Source organism: Myripristis murdjan, chromosome 13 (genome assembly GCF_902150065.1).
Source record: "Myripristis murdjan chromosome 13, fMyrMur1.1, whole genome shotgun sequence".
NCBI classification, from domain to species: domain Eukaryota; kingdom Metazoa; phylum Chordata; class Actinopteri; order Holocentriformes; family Holocentridae; genus Myripristis; species Myripristis murdjan.
The window spans coordinates 6,770,291-6,792,717 of record NC_043992.1 but is presented as its reverse complement, the minus strand read 5'-3'; the positions used below and the strand labels follow the sequence as shown (position 1 = coordinate 6,792,717).

At 41.3% G+C, this 22,427-nt stretch overlaps 2 protein-coding genes across 2 annotated transcripts in view; one reads left to right on the top strand and one right to left on the bottom strand.

Moving 5' to 3' along the window:
* supt5h (SPT5 homolog, DSIF elongation factor subunit) overlaps positions 1–14,382 on the bottom strand; it is a 36,350-nt gene extending 21,968 nt beyond the window's left edge. Inside the window, exons 1-11 of the mRNA XM_030067355.1 lie at positions 14,241–14,382; positions 13,914–14,018; positions 12,543–12,699; positions 11,848–11,913; positions 6,816–6,827; positions 6,572–6,641; positions 5,863–5,931; positions 4,237–4,302; positions 4,075–4,105; positions 3,892–3,960; positions 2,564–2,815 (exon numbers count right to left, since the gene is read on the bottom strand). Coding sequence (XP_029923215.1) covers positions 2,564–2,815; positions 3,892–3,960; positions 4,075–4,105; positions 4,237–4,302; positions 5,863–5,931; positions 6,572–6,641; positions 6,816–6,827; positions 11,848–11,913; positions 12,543–12,699; positions 13,914–14,000 — 879 coding nt within the window. The 5' untranslated portion in view covers positions 14,001–14,018; positions 14,241–14,382. The remainder of the gene's footprint in view (positions 1–2,563; positions 2,816–3,891; positions 3,961–4,074; positions 4,106–4,236; positions 4,303–5,862; positions 5,932–6,571; positions 6,642–6,815; positions 6,828–11,847; positions 11,914–12,542; positions 12,700–13,913; positions 14,019–14,240) is intronic.
* A 582-nt stretch (positions 14,383–14,964) lies between these two features.
* Positions 14,965–15,791, top strand: triap1 (TP53 regulated inhibitor of apoptosis 1). Its single transcript, XM_030067389.1, has one exon. The coding sequence runs from the start codon at positions 15,137–15,139 to the stop codon at positions 15,359–15,361; it is 225 nt and encodes a 74-aa protein (XP_029923249.1). The 5' UTR covers positions 14,965–15,136; the 3' UTR covers positions 15,362–15,791.
* Positions 15,792–22,427: the final 6,636 nt, after the last annotated feature.

The following is a 22,427-nucleotide window of genomic DNA, read 5'->3' as shown; positions in this document are numbered from 1 at the left end:
CTCCGCGCACACAGACTGCTGTACTTTCATTATAAACCGACTTCTGTTTATACGCAGTTGCAGCAGCACAACGGGCAATGACACAGACAACATGGTTCATTATTGATTGCGCAACGCGGCCATTCGCCATGCTGCGCGCATTAAACAATTTTGCAGAGGCAGGAGGAAAGTTGCATGATTTACATCCGCGCGCTGCGTGCGTGACCGTGCATGTGCTCGTACTGTGCTGAAGCACACCCCTTCCAACTGTGCCAGAGCAGAGGAAGTGTGTCCTTGAAATTACCGTCCTGTAAATGTCAAAACCATAATCTTCACGGGATCAACTCAAAGAAATGGATGCTCCTTTCTATGGTATTACCAATGGGATGCATCCAAAATGAATGAAGTAAATACAGACCGGAAAACAACATGATTTCAAGAGGCTGCACAAAGCTGAGAAAATTTGTTGTAGCGTTGACTTTAGTTCCAGCAGTCTCTTCAGTGTCCGAAATGGTGGAACTATTTCATAAGTTTTTTTCTACTTAATTGGTTTCGGAGCAGCACACTCCCGGTGAGGCCCCGTTCTCGCATGGTTCACACAGCACTAACAGTGGATTTTATGTTTACATGTAGCTGAACTTCTCCAGATGCTGGGGACCTCCCTGCAGCTGCAAATGCTTTCGCTAGCACACATCAGTAAATCCTTTCATTGAGTCTTAGCTGCTCCTTTTCCCCAATCGCAGACAGTGGCTCCACACAAGGCCAGAGTTGAGGTGGAAAAAAAATTAATAAAAACACATTATAGTCAGATTTTCAGACGATCCCGCTCATCTCTAGCCACCTCCTGAATGCATCTGATCTTTACGGATTCCTTATGTCAACGTTTTTAATGATTATTTTGGGGTATTTCTGTCTTCCTCTAGAGAAACAGGAAAGACACAAAGAGGAACACGGAGTCACTGAGCCACCCGGCTGTCTGAATATTAACTTTCAAACTAGGAAACAAAGAGCGGAGATCCCCAGTTCCAGAAGGCCTGAGTAACCAGTTGATATCATTACTGTCCACTGATCACCAATATATTTCCAAACCAAGTTTGGGTTTGGCCCTTCTTCCCTGGAGAGGCCTGGTGTTCTCCTAACCACACACTCCTTAAAATATTTCCCACGGCTTTCTTGAGAAAGCCAACATGTTTTTCATATTCTGATCCCAGCCGAGAACCCTAGGGAGGAAAAATGTGCAGTGGCTCAGAACTGAGAAAAAAATGTAAAAATGAGCAAGTGAGCGGCTGAAGTAAAATTTACAAATTGTAAACATTTAGGTGCAATCGCTCCAAAAACTACCTGTTGTAAAGAACTCAGGCACACAGCACATTTCAACTGTGTGTCTCTTCCAGGCACACAGCTGTTTTACACGTTAATTTTTATTAGTCATCCCCACCAGAAGCTGAAAAGAACTTTGGCTGCTCCTCATTTTTCTCATTCCAGTGTAAAATGTATTTTCATAACAGAACAAAAGACACATTACAATGACGCACAATTTAAGACAAGACAAAAAAAGGGGGGGTGGGGGGGTGGAGTTGGTACAGATAAACTTAAGAAATGATGGTGCCAGAGTTTCATCACGTTAGGCAGATCCTTCAACGTTTTCTTTTACATCAGTTCAGTTCAACAAGAACATGTGTCAGACACTTCAGATCAAGTTAGTGTTCTATTGTTTAAGTGGACAACAGGACATTGGGGAATGTGAATATTAAATATCACATTTTAATCTCCTTAAATGGTATAATATCACCAGCTCTTACAACCTGCCCCAGCTGTGTAATATTGTGTTGTTGCCAGGTATTCTCAGTCAATGTTCTGCCACCTGCTGTTAACAGTGGGTTATTCCAGATAGGGCAAGATGGTAAAGACAATCCATGTATTGACATTTGTTTGTGTACTGCCTTTACAATTTCGCATAAAAAAATCGATAAGTGAATTATTTATTTTGACATTATATTTGGGATGGTACCATAAAGAAATTGATTTATTATATGCTGATATGGTCTTCTCCTCCAACCACTCCCAGCTACCCTCCATGTATTGATTTTTATTTTTATATGCCCATGACAGTGGAAACCTTACATTGTACGCTAGATAATAAAGATATACATCAGGTACAGCTAACCCTCCCTTAGTTCTAGGCATAGACAATTTTTTACGGTTGAGTCTGGGATTCTTGCCACCCCAGAGAAAGTTTGAGAATAGTGTATCAATTTCTTTGAACCATTGCTGTGGAAACTTTAATGGTATGGCTGATATGACAAAGGATAATCTGGGTAGGATGTTCATCTTTATAATTTCTGCTCTGCCCCACAATGATAGTGGCAGGGCTGTTTAAGTCTTCTCTAATGCCTCTTGAAATGTTAGGGCCGTTTAAATCAAATATCTTATTAATTGGTGATATGATGTTTATGCCAAGATATTTCATGCCTTGAGGTTTCCAAACAAAGGGTGCAGAACCAAGCAGTTCCATGGTCTGACGCACCCCCGGTACACCTCCAGCTTCCAAACCAAACCCTGAGTGTGGCTGTGTGGTTCGTACCTGAGCGATGTCGTCCTTGTACAGGCCTCTCTTCAGCCGCACCCAGGACTTGGGCTTCAGATTGGTGACCTCTTTGACGACCTTGAGGACGTCCGTCATCTCCTTGATGGGGACCATCTGCTGGTTCCAGAAGCCCATCCTCAGGTTGCCCACGCCCTCGATGGCCGCCTTCACGTGTGTCTGCTTGTATGACTCCACGTAGATGTAGCCTTTGACGTGCTCAGGAGCCACGACCGACTTGATCTGCAGCGGCTGGAGGGGGAAGGTCGCGGCCGGGTTAAACTCTGGAGAATGCTGGTGTTTGTTAGGTGATGCCGAAATCTGACATGTTTTTTTAAATATCTGATATCAGCGTGTCCGTGTCTTCCCTCTCTGATATGAAGGAGGTTATTCTCTGGCTCTTTTTAGAAAGACTTGTAATATTGTTTAACAGTATCATGCATTTATACTATTCTCTTTGTTTGTCACTAAAAAGACACTGACTCAAGCACTAGTTTTCATGTTTCTTTTTTACACAGCCCAATGTATTGGCTATCGACAGCTTCAACTACCTCTCTTAAATCTGAGTAAATTCATTTGATTTCTTTCAAATACATGGGGAAACAGGCAATTAGCAAAATAACAAAAAAACTACCGTAACATTAGTAAAATTAAAAAATGGCAAAGCCAAAAAAAGACATGAAAATTCCCCATTCCCACAGCAAAGCACTTTTTTTTTTTTAATTAAAACAAAACTCTAGTTATAATTTTTAGAATTAGACATTTAAACGTGAGATCAGTGATGCTGGATCAATAACAGATTTTTTTTAAATGCTTGTGAAAGTATTTAACCTTTTGAAACAGGAGGAAATTCACTAAATTTTTGTCAAAGGGGAGAAAAGGTGATGACAAAAAAAAGTATTGCTCTCAGAAAAAAGCACATTAGTTGACCCTCCCAGGTCATTATAGATGAATTACTTTGTTAAAAGGTTAACTGAATTAATCTTTAATTATTTATGAATGAAGCAGAGCTGTAACCACAGAAACGTCTGACTCAGCTGTGACCTTCAGGCTGTTAGAAATTCAAAATAACACTCAGAGTCTTCACGTTTCTAACCTCAGAGAGTTTTGCATTTGCATTTTTTTTTTTTCCATTTATTTAGTTTTGCTGTGTATATCACCAGACATGAAACAGCTGTCTGTCATAAATATCACAAAATATCAGCAGGCATTCACCGGCCAATCAGAATCATGCATTAAGCAAAGACTTGCAATAAAATAAGAATAAAAAATAAAAACATAAAAAACATAAAGTAGAATTTAAAAAAGAAATAAAAACACATCCTTACCGTGTCTGTGAACTGGTAGGCAATGAACTTCCTCATCAAGGCGATGGCCGTCGCTCTCTCCTCTCCAATCTGGAAACACACAACACAGTCTTGTTTCGGAAATGTGTGTGTTAAAATGAACAGATAAAAAAACAAACAAACAAACAAAATCAGTCATGGCGAACGAAAGGCCGACACACACACCTTGCACTTGACAGTCCAGAGGTTGGGGTCCCTGCAGACGACAGAGAAAAATTAATCACATGAACATTTTGAATTCTGCTGCTACCTCAATGCTGATTGGTGGATGTGTGTGTGTGTGTGTTTTTTTTTTTTATTTATTTATTTGTTTTTTTTTTGACATACTTGACCCCGGGAAGCAGCTGCTGCTGGGTGATGTCATCAGACAGCTCCTCGGACCCTCCAGAGTAACTAGACACCACAGAAGAAGAGGACAGATGGCCTTTAAATGCGGAATATTCAGGTTACGTTTTCAGGTGTTAATATACAAATATTTTCATTGATTAATCTGTCAAAAATTTGAGCAATCATTTCATCTAGAAAATGTAACAAATAATAAAAAAAAACGCCTATCATACCCACACATCAACTTCAAATAGTTTTACTCTGACCAACACAGTATTTTAAATCTTTTTTTTTTTTAAAACACATAAAAAATTACTTGATAGCATTTTGTTCCTCCACACCTGCATAAAGACGATTCAGGTGTGCAGAAATTGTCTTTCTTTTGCATTTTGTAATGACACAAAACTGAGAAGAGCAAAACATGCTTAGCAAAATATTCTTTATGAAGCTGTATCCAGAAAATATTTGGTATTTCTACTAGATAAATTACTGTTATATTAATATTATTATTATTGTTCCGGTGATGGAATACTGTTGTGAAGAAAGTTTGAAGGCTCTGAAAGTTCATTCATTTTCTTATCGTAGAGGAATGAATGGAAACCAATGGCTGGAGAAAAGGGAGGAAACATGATATTGGAGTTCCAAAATACCACTGCTTGCTTTTGGAAATAACTGGCAGGAACTGTACAGTTTGTAATATATAAATAAAAAAAATCCCTGGAATGGACCTTTGACATATTTGCTGTTTAAGACATTTTCAGCAGATGCTCACACGAAACAGCAGCAGCTTCCAGTAAAACAAACAATGTTTAATCCACTTAGCAGATTCCCTCCAGACAGATTTACCGACTGCCTGCAGATAAACTTGTTGCTGTTTCAGTTGCTCAAGTCTTGCTGTGTTCCTGCAGCGCCGGACACGACGAATAAACACTCACTCAAACATCTAGTCAACCGAGCGCTCGGCAAGGGTCAGCTTCAGGGCAGCTTCATAATCCATCATTTTGGTCGTTCGTGAGGGAAAAAGAAACATCTCCTGCATGCAGCTCCACAGAGGTTCCACACCAGATCTGCTAGTTTCTCTTCTACATACATATCATGAAATGAATACTTCATTTTTTGACATTTGGTCAGACTAAGAAAAATTTCAGAAGTCACTTTGGCCTCTGGAGATGCTCGATGCGGGATTTTTTTTCTCGCGATATCCCATACGCCGATATTTTCCAACTATTGCGAATGTTGGGGCACTTCTTGCTAATTTGCTCATCTCCTTTTTCTTCATGATTTTCTTTAAAAGCCAGGTGAATTTTCCTTGGCTAACCTCAACTTGTGAAATATTTCAAAAGCATTTAACTGCAAGGTCAGACATTTAAATACAGAATTTAATTAACACTTAATGACAGAAATATAGTCTTCTTCATTTTTTTCTATATTTTGCTAATTTTCTAGTAGTTTTCTTGTACTTTTTTTTACTAGTGTTCTGTCATTTTTTGGTAATTTGCTGGTTGTCTTTTCCCCATGTTTTTGAAAGAAATCAAGTGGAAAATGAAAAATTATAAACAGATAAACAAACTGTGCCTCTGGAATGACATGCCCTTTAGACTTCATGAGAAACGTCTGAATACTCACTGCTCCCCTCCTGACGACTTGGCATACTTCCTCATGTAGTATTCACCCAGCGCCTCCTCTCTAGAGTCTCTGTAACACACACACACACACACACACACACACAGATTATCTGTCTCCATTCGACCAGAGAAAAACGATAAGCAACATTTTTCTGTGACACAAACAAAAACAGAATCATGAAGCAACGAGACGTTTAAACACAGAGAGGAGCTGCGTGTTTGTTCACACCGGTCGTATTTCCTGCCTCCTGATACCACAGGACATTTCTAACGCACCATCACACCACGCGGCCTGTTGCTGTATAAATGTTGTTAATGTGAACTGAGCCTGAGCTTTTCATGCTGCAGTAGGAAAGACTGAAGTGAGATGAACAGGACGCACAGGTAAAGATAATCTGAGATTTTCCTGCATAATCGATGATGTGAGTGATGGAATTAAAAATCTATGAATTAAAAAAAGAGAGGTTTTTGCGCAGCAATTTGTGCATTTGTATGTGTATCTGCACTCTGGATAGCGATATATTTTAATTTATTTTGTTTGGCTGTGCGTGTTTTGTTGTCTTTTTTGTGCACTATTTTCAAGGGTGTTTTTTTTCTCGTCTTTTCTCACATTATGGAAAGCCAATTAATAAATAAATAAACTGAGTGATGGACACCCAGCTAATGAAACTCTGCCTGCTGTGTCAAGACACGTGGAAGATGTTCATCACCTCCAGAGGTTCTGCAGCCGCCGGGAGCCGGAGTGATCCTCATCCAGAACCACGTGGTCGATGTTGGACACTGAGAGGGAGGGAGAGGGGGAGAGAGAGAGAGAGAGAGAGAGAAGACGAGCAGATGGAACAACGTGACACATTCCAAAATAAACAAGAAAACACAAAAAAACCTGAATTTTGACGGTGAATTTGTTGGTGTTGTTGGTGTTAAAAATGGGTGACGACTGTGGTTGAAACTCACCTTCAGCCTCCTCTGCTCAGGTCCAGCCGGGGTGAGGAAGGAGAGAGGAAGAGGAGGAGTAAGGAGAGGAAGAGGAGTCGCAGCAGGACAGAAACAAAGCAGGGCGATGATGGGAAGGGAAACGAGCAGGATGACGGAGAGGAAGACGTAAAACAAGAAGAAGACGAAAGAAAAAGAAGAAACAGAGGAGAGGATGGGTGAGGAGTGAAAGAGGAGGGGAGGAAGAGGAGGAGAGTTGGAATAAGAGGAAGAGGGGAGGAAAAAGGAAGAGAAGGAGAGGCGGATGAGTAAGGAGGAGCGGAAGAAACGGGAAACACAGAGAGAAGAAGAGGAGAAGAATATAAATGAGGAAGCGGAGGGAGGAAGCCAAAAGACATGGTCATCAGGGCAGAGCGAGGAGAGCCGGGCAGCCGCAACAACAAAGCATGATGGGAAAAAAAATCAAAGAAAAAGAAAAACGGGGACAAAAACGGACAGATTAATGATGATGTTGAGCACAGAGAAGCATGGAGGCCAGTGTGGGGCTTTCATGTTTTAGTGAGGCTGTGCCGAGCACGGCTGTTAGTCCAAAATAAACAAATAAACAACAACAACAACAACAGCAACAACAACAACGGCAACACGGCTTCTGAGCAGGCAGCAGCGTCAGGCAAACACTCAAACTTCTGGACAGGTCAACTGATCTGAGACCTGATTGGTTGGCTCTCTGGCCGCGCTGCATTACTGTGACTTTGACCTTTTTACAGGATGCACAATAACACTGGCTCTTCATCGGCATCGGCCGCTATCGCCTCCAAAATGAGCTGCTCTGTCGACGCGCTGATGTGTGAAATCAGTCAAATTTGTAAAGATGTATGTTATTGGATTTTTTCCAACATGCTGATATTTTCCAACTCTTTTGGCTGATTTCCGATGCCAATTTTTTTCTGATCTTTTCCTCTCCTGGACTGGGTTGTGTGCAATAATTATGCTGCTTTTATTATGCTATGGCATGCTGCACGTATGTATTTTTTTTTATTTTAGCTATTTATTGTTATGTGTTATATGTTTGTCTTTTTTGAGCTGCTGGATACCCGAATTTCCCTGTGGGGATGAAGTATCTTCTATTCTATTCCTGCAGTGCAATCAACATATTATTATGCCTACTCTTATTGTGGCAGAAGCAGACATAAAATACAGAACTTCTCAAAACGTCCACATTCACTGGACAAATTAAGAAAACTACTTCAACTTCAACAAGGTTGTGTAAAACATGCCATATTTATTTATTGGTTCATTTTCTTTCGAACAAAATCAATTTCATCCTACTGTTCATCCTACTGAACCAGCATGGACGGTTCTCTCCCCTGAGACGATCATCATGTGGATGTGAAATACTCGTCTCGGGTTTTTTTTCTTTTTGTTAAATAAAATGCGAGTGGTTACAGGGGAAGTCAGATGGTGGAACCGCTGAACACGTTCATCCTTCCATCTATTAAGGTGATCCAAGGTAGAGGAAGATCCACCACTAATTAACTTCAAATCCACCTGATCCACTGTGTAAATCAGACAGCTGCTGGAAGGTTGATTTTACACTTTGACGGAGCCAGGCTAACGACTCCCACAGACTTCAAGTCTTTATGCTAAGCTAACAGGAAATGCTACCCACAGGAACTGAACCACTGGACGTACAGAGGTGCAAACAGCGTCCAACATCTGGTCTCATCCTGGGGAAACTGGAGAAAAGGGGCATATCACCCAAAAAACTGAGGTGTTCCTGTAACAACTGGAACTGGATATGAGTCCACTAAAGGCTCTAAATGAGAGGTTTGTAATATCCAAACTGTTCGGGATAATTCAGACTGAATCTTGTGTTTGTAGCCAATAAAAAGAGATTTTCTCCTGTTTGTCTGAAGTGAATTCAAAGCAATCTGACAGCTGCCCTGTCTGCTGGTTTTAGGAGCCAATAATGGGATGGATTTGCCCTCAGTGCCTCCTTTACGTCGGGCTACGCACGGTGCAGAGATGGGTGAAGTTAATAATGTACACATCTGCAACGACTAGATGGAAATTAAACACAGGGGATGTGGGTTTTACTGGATGGAAGAACTGATATCCCACTGGATTGAGAAAACACACCAACTGAGATGAAAATCAAAAACATGAGAGCAGAAGAGTATCTGGAGTAGAATTACCGTTAACTGAAGAGGACATGCATGACAGAGGAACACCGGTGAGACAAGAGAATACAGTCAGACAGCACTAATGTCGCTCATACAGTCACACAGTCTGCACACAGTTTCCACCCCCGCGGCTTTCACGTACTCAAGTGTCTCAGTCCACTTTCAAACCCTCTGAAACCCAGGAGGCCAGCTTCCATTATGACACGCTTTATTTCACAATAAATTTCTCAAATTTTCTCATCAATTCCCCCCCACGTTTTTGAAATAAATCAAGTCAATTTTCGGGTTTCAAAGAGTTAAACTGGGTGCAAACGATATTGAAACAAACATTGAATAAAATAAAAAAATTACACTGCAATTATTTTGACAGGCATTGTGACATGATGCAGAATTTTTTTTGGAAATTAATGTTTGCATTATTATTTTCATCCTGTAAAACCATTAAAACGATGCTGATGATGATGTGATGCTGCCAGGATTAAACAAACAAACAAGTGTTCTTCTGTCTGTCACACAGGACGAGTTCACTTTTATCAAAAAGCTGCAGCTCCTGTGATTTGGATATTGCACAAGTCTTTTCCTCGTTTTAAACTCTGCCTTACAGTAAAGAAATGCAATTTTCTGAACATATTAGACTGTTTATCATATTGACTGTCGTATATTTCATTACTTATTTCATTAATGATTTACCTGATGTATTTTTATATTCTCCTCAGCAAACTTCCAAAAAAAAAGTATCTCAATGTGACTGGAAGGTAAAATAAAAGTTGAACGAATTATTACACTGTCTGATCACAGGCACTTTTTACCTCTAGCTATCTCTTCCCTCTCACACACACACACACACACACACACACACCAGTGCTGCTGTGTCACCGGTGCAATGAATTATGGTCATTGGAGTATGCAGACAGGCTGTGAGCATTTGGCGTCTCAACTGTTTGACAAGCACGGCGAATTGTCGGCTTCTGGCACAAACAAACAAAAAAAGAAAAAAAAAGGGAACTTGGCCGGCTGTTTGAGACCCGAGCGGGCCGTCCTGATATCCAGGCTGCACAGGAAACTCTGCTGTGAGGACTCAACTCAAATATCAACAATATCACTGGCCTGCTGTGACAGTGACAGAGCTGAAAACCTGGTTAAAAGCTGAAAAAAATGTATATATATATATATATATATATATTATTCTCTGTCGCCAGACCGCAAAATGTGGAACTCAAATGCGAGGGCGGTGCAGCTACAGCATACACACACATACACACGCTGCAGTTTTGAAACACTCGCAAGACACACAAGTATGGGCATTCGCCATCGTCCACAGACTGTTATCAGAGCAAATATATGCAAGAGCATGATTTCCAGCATATCAGTTTTTCGTCAGATTAATATAAAACCCGTGCCTAAGCATTGTTGTGTTTATTAAAACTCTGTCATTGAGGAGCTGCAGGCGTGTAGCGCACAAGCTTCTTTTCCACTCCCAAATTTAACCATAAATGTATGAAGACACGAGGAGCCGTTTTCATATCAGTTCTCCGCCTGCTGCACCCGTCTCTACACCTGTCAGCGAAACAGACAGGAAATAAATATGGGCCCTACAATGTTAACATTAACAATAACATTAGGGTCGTTTTCACAGGCTTGACCAAAAAAAATGGATAAAATTTAATCTTGCCTAAGTACCTTTCTCTTGCCCTTTTCTCTCCCTCTGCGAGCGCACAGCAGTAGTAATCAAACAGGCGCGTGATGACTAAAGTTAATTGCAGTGTAAAGTAACATTTCATGATATTTAAATTATCATTTCAAACTGATTATAATAAGTATATTTGCGCAAATAAAGGCTACATAACCTATATGTGTGAGTATATATATATATATATATATATATATATATATATATATATACACATTTAAAATTGTTTTACCATCTGGAAGAAAAAAAAAAAATCATCATTCCGAAGGTGTGGCGGCTTTTATTTTGCCGTGGCGGTGCGCCACAAAGAATTACATGTAGCGGAAACTCTGCCACTGATAAAGTAAAAAGCACATTAACAGCTAAATCAATCAAATGTTGACTGACTTATTGTCAAATCAGATAATGAGCACAGATATGTTTTACCATGACCACGTGCAGGCTCCACGTCAGCACTGTTGTGGTAACTAGCCTCCACAGCTTCACCTCAAGATGGATTATTTAGGTCAAATCTGTGTCTTGCTCACGCACATTACATGTCGCTTTTACATCATTGGGTCTGTAACATTTTCATGTGAGCTCCTGCACCCAAAACGTATATAAACAACATTTTCACGTGTTTTAACAGGCACTGCACCATTTATAACCACAACCTCACTGCTAGCTTTAGAGCGGAGAAACTCACCACTTGGCTGCAGCTTCCTGCTAACTTTCAATACAGTCTGACTGCATTTTGAGGCCTAATCATCATCATCATCATCATCATCATCACCACATGCTGTAATACATGGGGACTCAGAGTAAATGTAGCCTTGAGTCCTGATTTAACACAGCAAAACCAATTCAGCAGGTCAAATGTCATATCAATGGGTTGTAAGTGGCCAATAAAATGAAATAAGATTTTTTTCCCGTTTGCCTCCTGATCTTAAATGATGCACCTGACCTTGGACTGAACTCACTTTCCTTTCTAGTATTTGAGGATGTCAGTCTGCGGCAGACCACTGCACTGAGACCAAACCCAATTCAACTTTAAAATACAATCACATTTTAACAATCATTTTATCACATTTCTTAAATTTCACCCAAATAAAAAGAGAAAAACTCTGTACATGCCATCTAACAGCTCAAGTTCTGCCGTCACAGATAACACCTGATGCTGAATTTCCGTCTGTGCACGCACCTTTCTCCAGGATGTCCTCGGCTCCTTCCTCCCACGGATCTTCATCCTCATACTCATCGTCCACATCTAGAGAGAGAGAGAGAGAGGAAACACAGGGATGAGAGATGAACGTCACATTACGTGGAGCTTCAGTCCTACAGAACAAGACTTTGGTATTCACAGAGAGAAATCACGTACAGAAACCAGAGCAGAGACAGACGAGGACAGAGACAGATGAAGCGAGCTGAAACACTGATGCTGCTTCTTCACCTCGACAAAGTTTACCAGTAAAAAAAAAGAAAAAAAAGGCACCCAACTCCAACATAAGCAGATATGTAAGAGGAGACTGCAGCAGAAGCAGTCTTCCTTGTGACTAACATGTTTTTAAAGTTAATGTTCAGTCTTATGAGCCAAATAAGCAGCGGGGCTTAAATTTTAAAGAGAAACATTGTGGAATATAATGAGAGAAAGAAAAATGAGTGCAGAGAGACTCTCCCTTCCTGACAAAACTAAGCAAAAATGTCCCATTTCCATGTTCTGATTGCACTGCATAAAGTGGAAAGAGAACCAGGGAGGGAGAGGTGACAGTTAGCTGGTCGTCCTCCAACATGGCGGCGTGTCGCCTGTGACCTGCAGTTACTCTCTAAACATCTCACAGTGCAGACAGACAGAAAGACAAGGAGAAACAAGGTAAGGAGGACTGGGTGGGTTCGTACCGGCCTCGTCCAGGATGAAGCCTCCATGTCTGGGCTTCTTCCTGGGACGGTCGTCGTCCTCCTCCTCCTCTTCTTCATCGTACTCCTCCTCGTCCTCCAGGTCTTCCCCCTCCTCCTCTGCCACCTTGTCACTGCCCACGGGGCTGGCCGGCTCCTCCTGCACACAAGAGACACGGCTCACGGCCTCAAACTCAAATATCATGACATCTGAATAGCTCAACATCCATATCATATCATAATGTTAATCTATGAAGTTATTTACACACAGATTGATGATTTTTGAAAAACACTCATAATGTGGATATGATAACCAAGGAAGCAGAGACAACATAATCAGGCATGAACAGCCACGTAAGTTCAGAAAAATCTAAAAACAGGGAAAAGACAGCGTATATGTCCAATACATACCATTATGATTATATCACAAACTACATCAAATGTCATAAAACGATGTCAGTATGATTGATATATATCACTTAGCCCAGGCAGTGAAGAAAATGAAAACTGTAATACTGAACAGCAATGCTCATTAATAACTGTGATCACCATGTTTGGTAAAATAATCAGGATAACCTTTTTTGCAGCCATAGACTGTTTAACCCTCCCGTCATCTCTGGGTTCAACACGACCCCATTCAGTTATTGGAACGCCTCTAAACGCATATTTAACGTAATTTTTTCTTTTTTTTTCTTTTGCTTCATTGCTTCTGACTTCTCCTGATTCAAAGGAAGCAGATGAGTAAACATAAAATTAACATGATGATGTGTTTTCAATGTCTTGAACAAATCTGGTACCCATCAGTGTTTCAGTGTTTCACTGTTTTAGAGCCCTCACCTGACAAAACACACCTGTAGTAATATAGCACACCTGTAAGTAACAGCTATAGTAACATAACACACCTGTAGCAATGAGAACCACTGAGCTTATGGGAAATTTGGGTGGGAACACTAATTAAGTCATTTTCTGGGGGTTTAACTTGCTGGGATCAAACTGAACCCAATTTATGAAGAAAAACGTCAGAACGTTTGCAGGTAACAGGAGGGCTAAGACATGACACGGCTCAAGAAATTACACTTAACCCAATCTGAATGTTATAGATTATTCTGTAAATGGATGTAAACAGGCTACAGACCGCAGACCTGTTGCAGTCTTGACGCTCCTGTTTGCCGGGCTGGCTTACGGTTAGCGGATTTTGTCCCAGGATGGCGATCATTATGGTGATCATTATGGATGGTTGGTTAATGTTTGAGTTATGATTAGGGTTAGTTATAAGTTGGAAATGGCTCAAGTTGGGGAAAGGCTTCAGTCAGTCAGTTAGGTAATGACTTCACCATCCTAGGGAAAGAAAAACACCGCTCACGGTTAGCATACCTCATTCTCCTCCACTTCCTCCGCCTCTCCGTCGCTGCTGCGCTCGCTCTGGTTGTCAGAGAAGTCGCTGTCCTCGCTGTCAGACATCGTGTAATCCCAGACTTACTAAAAAATTAAGCATAAAAATTACAAATACATAGAAAGCAGCCTGGCTATGCTAGCTAGCTAGCACAGCTCGCGGGGCCGCAACTCATTGAAACATGACAACAACAGTGAGGACGGCCTAGCTGAGCCAGCTAATACAGCTAGCATGGATGCTGCGTGCGCTATATCTTAAAAACTACAGAAAACAAATGTCAGTAAATGGCTCCTGTAGGTTTTTCTTACCTCTTTTACACAGCCGCTCTGGTCTATATCCTGTTAGCTGCCGAATAAATTCGAATATGAGCTTATTTCGATTACTCCCACGTCCTCCCGGATGCCCAAACACAGCACCGCGAGACTTCGGAAGCTGCTCAGGCGTCGTCACGCGGGTTTTGGACGGCGGCGGCATGAAAGAGAGAATGAAGAGGTCTCACTCTGTGTCTGTTTACGTTAACAGAAAAGTAGGCAGATATGGCTCTTTGTTTTACTTTGCTTTGTTTTTGGGGGGTGATGAGTATTTTACATATGTATATAAACCAAACTGTATGTCTGCCCTTATGCATTAGTTCCCTTTCATCCAAAACAAATTTCTTCCACAGGAGACCACAAACACAACTTACAGCCAACTTAAATATATGGAATATGATAATGATTACGAGGCTGATGATAATAACTACATCCATTGAAATCATTAGTTGTTGTTTTCACACTTGTACATGCTGTGATTCTGGATATGAATTTGTACTGATGTCTTGTCCTTTATGTGATGGCCGCTTTGACATGCCAATAAAGCACTTTTTGTGTAGAATTAAAAAAAAAAAAATGGAATCGATGACGCGTGTATGTTAGAGGTCCGGAAAGTGTTCATGTTTTTTGTTATGGAGTGAAGTATCTTCAACATGTACAATCTTTGTCGTATCGGAACACCAACAGCCTTCGACGGCCGCTCACCTGCCAGCCAATCAAATCATCCGGTTCAAGGAAAGTCAAGGGAGCAACCCGGAAGCCAGCAGTGTGACGCTGGAGCTCGTTTCAACAGCGGCTGCTTTTTTTTGCCGAAAACGACAGAAATAAGTCAAAGAAATATCCGGATACTCTCCATTTCTCGGATTGGTTTTGGTCGGAAGTTCCGGTGAAGGATGAACAGCGTCGGCGAGGGCTGCACCGACCTGAAGCGGGAGTACGACCAGTGCTTCAACCGCTGGTTCGCAGAGAAGTTCCTGAAGGGGGACCGCAGCGGGGACCCGTGCACCGAGACCTTCCGGAAGTACCAGCACTGCGTGCAGAAAGCCATCAAGGAGAAGGACATCCCCATCGACGGGGTGGAGTTCATGGGACCCAACAAGGACAAGCCGGAGAGCTGAGGGCCGCCAGGGTCGCCCCGACACGGCAGGCGGTGACCGAACACGTGTGGTGCAGCTGCAGAGGAGCGGCCATCTTGGCTCCAAGCTGATGGAAACTGGACCCAAACACAGCGAGCCGCCGGGCACAGGAGCAGCGCTATGCCTGCAGTGTGTGTCTGCAGTGTGTGCATCACCTTGACCTCTGGAGAGTTAAAGCCCGGCGGACAGCAAACAAACAAAAGTAAAACTCAGCTGATTGTTTTCATTGCAAAGTCTCTGTCACACTGGATGGTAATTTAAATGAATGTCATGTTCAATACAGTGGAAGGAACTAGGGATGTAACTAACCTCTATTTTCTTTGTCAGTTAATCAACTGATTATTATTTGTCATTGTTTTTTTTTTTGATTAATTGATTAGTACAAGAAGTAAAAAAAAAAAAAAAAAAAAAAGTTGACTAATGGATTAACTGACTGATCCTCTCAGCCCAGGACAGACTTTGTCAACCATGAAGAATGTGGTCATGTGACCTTACTTTTTTTTTTGTTAAACTGATTGTGACACTTAAATGTAGGCCAGGGAGAGTTGGGAGATATTTTTTATCTCCCGATTCGATACTGTCACTGGGTGCTGATTCAATATGTATTGCGATTCTATAAGAATTTATTGTGATTTTAGTTTTTTGAATTCTCCTCTAGTTTGCCTGTAAAGTTGGATGAGGCTGTGATTCTCCTAGGGGTCATTTTATACAGCGGCGTCCAGTTTGACAAAATGCTCTGCCTGCAGTGAAATGGCTGCTATGGGGGTAAACATCATCACACATGAATCAAATGTGGCTCATTGAATCCACAAGAGTCTCAGCTTTCCAGTCAAAGCCAACTGATGCAGCTCCAAGGCTGTTTAGGCCCCAGTCTGCACAAACACACCATTTTACAACAGGCCACAAGAACACATGTGGACTGCAGGGTTTGTGGCCCAAACTGCATGGGATTAGCAGAAGGTGGGCATGTCTGCAAAGGGGAGAGCCGTGGCTGCCCAGAGAACCCATTTTCATTCACACATCTGGAGGTCAGAGGTCGTTTACCTTCATATCACACCAATATCAACCAGTGTCAGTTCGGTAATTGATTTAGAAAAAAGAATCACGATACTTAAGTGAATCATTTTTCACATGCCTTTTTTACCATGATGTGATACACACATGGTGCAAAGTGGCCCTGTGTCCACCTGGCGTTAACCTCCGTCCTGTGTCATCCGATCAGCAGCTGGCAGCCCTCAGTTCAGGTGTGAACAGGAGCAGTGTGTCCTCGATGCATCCTGAGGTCCGATCGCTCGTGACACATCCAGAGGCCCGGGACGCTTTTGTCCACATCGCATCAGAGGAGTTAACTAGAGGACTGTAGAGGCACCACTGTTGTATTTGTATTTGTTGTAGGGGAAAATAATTAGGATTTGGATTCAGGGAAAAAGTGGCCGTGGTAAAACCTGAAGGGATTTTTTTAAAATCATTGGTTTTTAGCCACAGAGAAATATGAAATGAGTGAAATTCCTGTTTATCAAAGTTATATTTATAAAGAATGCCATACTGAAGCCACCATGGTTATAATAAGCAGTTCCAAGCTTGACTGACAGACTGATGATGTGACTCTGACTGATGCTTCTGAGGATGATTGACAGCACTGGCAGCCAATTGAGTTTGAATTACAGAACATCAGAGCCAATCACCTGCAGGAGGCGTTTCCCTTAGGCAAGTAGGGTTGAAATCTATATTATGTGTATTAAATTAAGCTGCTTTCTACAAGCTTTGTAGAAAAAAATGTTGGGAAGGGTAATTTATTTATCCGAGAGCCACCATTTGTTACTTGCCAAATATGGGTTCAGGTTCTGGTGCATCCTACGTGCAGATCGGGCCCGCTCACCTGCATCTTCAAACATTACAGGTTCAGGTTCATTAATCCACCGCAGCACAGAACCCGACTCTTTCAAACCAGCTAGGATTATAAACTAATCTGAGCCTGAACGTTGATCGTGCTGAGCCTCTAATAATTTGCAGATGTGAAATATGTCTTCAGTGATTGACAAAGCATTAAAATGAGGCTGGAGTGAATGATGGAATGATGTTTTATTTTTACTTTTTTATTTTTTTGCATGGAAGGAGGACCAGTGAAGTAAGACTTGCATTGTACGGTGTAACCACCAGTTTTACTGTGCATATGACGATACATCTCTTTCTCTCTCCTCTTCACTCAACTAAAAAAAAAACAACAACCTGCATGGAAATGATCCGTGTTTATTTGCATATTGAGCGGGAAAGTGAGATCTGATCACAAGTGGGCACGTGAGTTGTAGTTTGTTTGGATTGCTTTGTTGGGTGTTTTATCGCCAGGTGGAGACGAGGCCAGGGATCTGAACAAAACGCCTCCTGGCCTCCATTTGTTTACATCACATGTCGCCGGTCCACCTGTTGACACGCGATCACCACCTGAGCACAAACACCCAGGAGATACCAGCCGGGACATTTTTCTTGACTTAACGAGCCGGCGAGGAGCACCTGAACGCAGCACCAGTGTTTTGTTTGGTGACACTTCAGCAGGATGGATGATGGCACAGAGTTTACAGTGACAGCCTGTTCAGGTCACGTTCACCAGCTGTTTTGCAGAGCGTGAGGTTTGCAGTTACACTGACTTTTATTATTATTTTTTTTATTTATTTACAGATTCAAAGCCGGTTTGAAATGAAAATGAGCTGCTGTCCCTTGCTAAATAAAAAATCCATGGCTGTGTCAGTGAAGTGTTTTTGAGGATTTTTTTTTTGTATGTGTGATGTTTGGTGTGTGAGACATGGCAGCTTGGAACCTGTGGTGTTTTTGGCCTGGTGGTGGCACTGTGGTGGGTTTCATCCAAAACACGCAGCAGCAGCACCGCAGTGTAACACCAGTAAAACAACAAGCCACACGATTTTTTCTTCTGTGGCTCATTTAAATGGAAAAGTCAATTCAGCTCTTGATTTCTTTTCCTTTGTGACATTTTAATCGTGAAACACAAAGCTGTGCAAACACACGAATCGCATTTCATTTCTGTGAGCCAGTAAAACACAGCAGCAACACGGCTGCTTTGTTTCTGTCAACCTGATCAGATGAAAGTCACATCAGTTGCAACACAAGAGGAGGATGGATCTGCTCTGCAATTTAAATAAAAGTCCACTACGGTGGTGATGCTTAAAACTGGAACTTTCTAAGTGAGAGTTTTGATGAATCTTAATGTGCAAATTGAAGAACAAAGATGTAATTTATACATTTGGCATATTCCTAAAAAACAATGTATAGGCTTGTACAAAAATCTCAGTCATGACTTGTGAGCCCCTAGCAGTGTGTGTGTGTGTGTGTGTGTGTGTGTGTGTGTGTGTGTGTGCACGCAGAGCCCCTGCCCTCTGCCTGGGTTTTCTTGTCTTGCTGAGCTTGGGACTCTTCTGGGCGTCGGCCTTTGGGCAGTGTGTGTGTCGCTCCCAGCCAATCACAGCACAAACTGACAGCACCACATCCAATAGAAAGCTGCAAAAATCATGGATGGGGCTAAAACAGGAAATGTGACAAGGAGAAACGGTGAGCAGCCAAAGCTCGTTCCACAGCGAGAATGAATGTGGGGCTGGCTTACTGACGGAGAGGAAGAGGATGAAGAGCTGGGAGCTGTTGGACAGAGAGGGGCTGACAGGACAAATTTCCTTCCCTAGGATGTCAGTGGAATGTTTTATGTTTCATTCCATCACCATCCTAGGAATTCAATGTGGTGTGTACAGATCCTGTTCGTTCTGCCTTTAAGGTTAGGGAAAAAGTTAGGTTTAAGCACCAACACAGAAACTGGACACGGTCTCAATCGAACACGAAAAGTCTCTCTGGAAACAGGAATCGATTTCAGGTCTGGTGCATGAAGGTCCTGCGGTTGACACACTCGCCCTCTGGCCCGGCCGCCTCCCTGTGTAGACCTCACCGCTCTTTACACTCTGTACCCTGCATGTCAGCGACGCCAGCGGGGCGTGACCGGGCTGATGTTTAGTGAACTTTGCTTGGGCACGCATCACATGTAAATACATCTGCAGGAGCTCCGGGATCCAGTTCCAAATCCAAATCAGGAGGTGACGTGACCTGTCAAAATGGTTCTTCATGGTTCGTCTGGTTTATTCATGCAGACACTACAGAGGAACCTGAACTCTGACTTGAAAATAGAAAAGACTCTGGTTGAAGACCAAGCTCTTCTGCGCCACTTTGACACCTAACTCACAGCTTCACTGGATTTTATACAGCTCCGCCTGTCCTCTAACATCATGCCAGGTCTCCATGTTTTCGCTCTGCTCAGTTTAACGGCGCTGTTTCATGAGACGCTCTGCTCTGTGGAATGACATAACGCAGAGATTGCTTCCGCCTTGAGGAATATCTTGCAAGCTGTAAAACACCCAGAAGATAACCCAAGGTGAAGGCTGCTCAAACTGGAAGACATCCCAGGTTTTACAGCACTGTAGGGGGAAAAAATCCATGTGGATGAGTGACAGGTTCACTGTCATGGTGTTTGCCACTCAAACACTCCGATTTCCCTCTCACCAAAAATGTAATCTTTTCCAGAACAATCTCCTTTCTTTTTTAGTCTCACCTTCTAACTTCAAATCTTTTCCAAAATCTAACACTGGGATGAGACAATCCCAGTTGTTTCTAATGCAGTTGCACTTGTTTCATGATTTTTTTTTTCCCGTGAACAATTAATATAAATGTATTTAAACAAGGCAGAATCAGCTACTAGGATCAGGAAAATGACACTTGACTCAAGAAAATTCTGGAAACAAGTTGACTGACTTTGGAGACAAGTGGGATTACTGTTTATTGAAGAAAATATTTTAACTATTGTAACTTTATTTTAGCTGTTTATTGTGGTAATTATTCTGAAACAATCACTGTCTAAATATCACAAGTATTTCCCCAAGCAGAGAGCAGCAAGTTAAAGCTGGAAAAAATGAGCTTTATGTTTGTTGAACTGAAACCACACACACACACACACATGCACGCGCACGTTCAGGCTGTAACACAGGGTAATCTTGATAATATTTATGGAGTAATCTTTGACCTCTCACAAGCCGATCACAAAACGGCACTACAGTGTATCTACTAACTACCCTCACCACAAACATGCACAGGATTATTTTATAATCTTGTGCATAATCTGTAATCAGTCATTATCTGACAAATAAGTAAGACGCAAGCATATTAGTGCATAGTTACACACCAGGATACAATTCCATACAAAAATCCTAATCGTAACAGTAAAAAAGTCATAACAGTGCAGGAAACAAAGCATCACTGTGCTTGAATGAAGCATGAAGCATAGCTTACCTATAGACGCGGAGTGTAAATTGTTCTTTATTGCTCAACTTTATTGCCAGAGTCCATTAGAAAAACATTCAACCCAAACACAATGCAATCCATACGTTAAAAAGAAAAAGAAAAGCATTAGCAGCTGGTGTAACAGACAGTTATTCCGATGTTTCTGCAGGGTGACTGGGATCGTACGGAGCTCACACCACTATTTATTTATTTATTTATTTATTTATTCATTCATTCATTCAGTGAAGCTGAAGAGCTGTTTGTGTGGCATAGCTATGAAATTGATTATTTGCTGTAAATAAATGATTAAAAAAGGAGGGGAGTATTCTGTTCAATGAACCAAATACAAATTGAGCAACTTGGAGTTTGTTGATTTGATAAATATTTAGTATACCAAATTTGTGGAATAGTGGCAAAGAATGGCTCCTGGGAGCAGAGGAAGTAATAATTCTCACTGCACGTTTTTGCAGGCGGAGAATTGGCTCCAGTTTAGTTGGGTGAGAACTGGCCCAAGCAATATTACAATAACTAATTAAGGGGTAAATCACTGAATAATAAAGATTAAGTGAAACTGTTGAATTGAGAAGATAGCGAATCCTTCCCATTATTCCAATATTTTTGGCAATTTTAGATGTAATAAGTGAGATTTGAGGTTTCCAAGACATGTTTGCATCTATAAGTACACCTAGAAAACGAGTTGATTTGACTCTAGTTATTGGCATATTATCAAGTACAGTTATATTTACAGGGTTCTTCTTATAACTTTGACCAAATAAAATAAAATTATTTTTCTTAATGTTGAGTGAACATCTTGTAATTTTTTTCAATTCTTTATTTACAACATTCATGAGAGTTATTGGGTTTGATGCGAATAAAACAAACTAGTATCATCAGCAAACAAGATTTCTGATAACTGGTCGGATACATTTAACAAATCATTAATATATCTAAGGAATAGTAATGGTCCCAAGACTGATCCCTGAGGAACACCACATTTTGCCACAAGGGGAGAAGAATCTCTATGTAGCTAGAGAGCCACAATAAAGCCTGCGTATCTAGTCCCAAATGTTTTAATTTCTGTAAAAGAATATAATGATCCATGATGTCAAATGCCTTTGACAAGTCTAGAAAAAATCCTATTGTAGATTGATTGTTATCCTTTGCTTTATATAGCTCATTAGTAAGATGTGTAATAGCCATATACGTAGAACAAGATTTCCTGAAACCATATTGATGTTGGTATAATATTTCACTCTCATCAAGATGCCTCAACAATCTGTTGTACGCTAATTTTTCAAGAATCTTTGAAATGGTAGGGAGAAGAGAAATGGGTCTATAGCTGGTAAATATGGTTGGATCCTCAGCTTCATAAATGGGGATAATTTTTGCTGTTTTTAATTGCTGCGGTACAATACCTTTACCAAATGACAAATTAAATATATGGGTTAATGGTTTGGCAATGGAATCAGAGATCACTTTAAGTAATTCTGCATTGACATTGTCGAATCCAGGAGCTGAATTTTTCAGGGATCCTAGTATACTTCAATGCAGGTGATGGGGCTCAAATGAAATACACCTATAGGTGGTGTTTTCATAAATTGGAGGGGACTTTCACTGACCTCGGGGATTTTGGATGCCAGTTCTGGTCCAATTTCAGCAAAAAATGTATTGAAGTTGTGGGCTATTGCTAAATAAGATTTTAGTTTGAAAGGTTTGATTG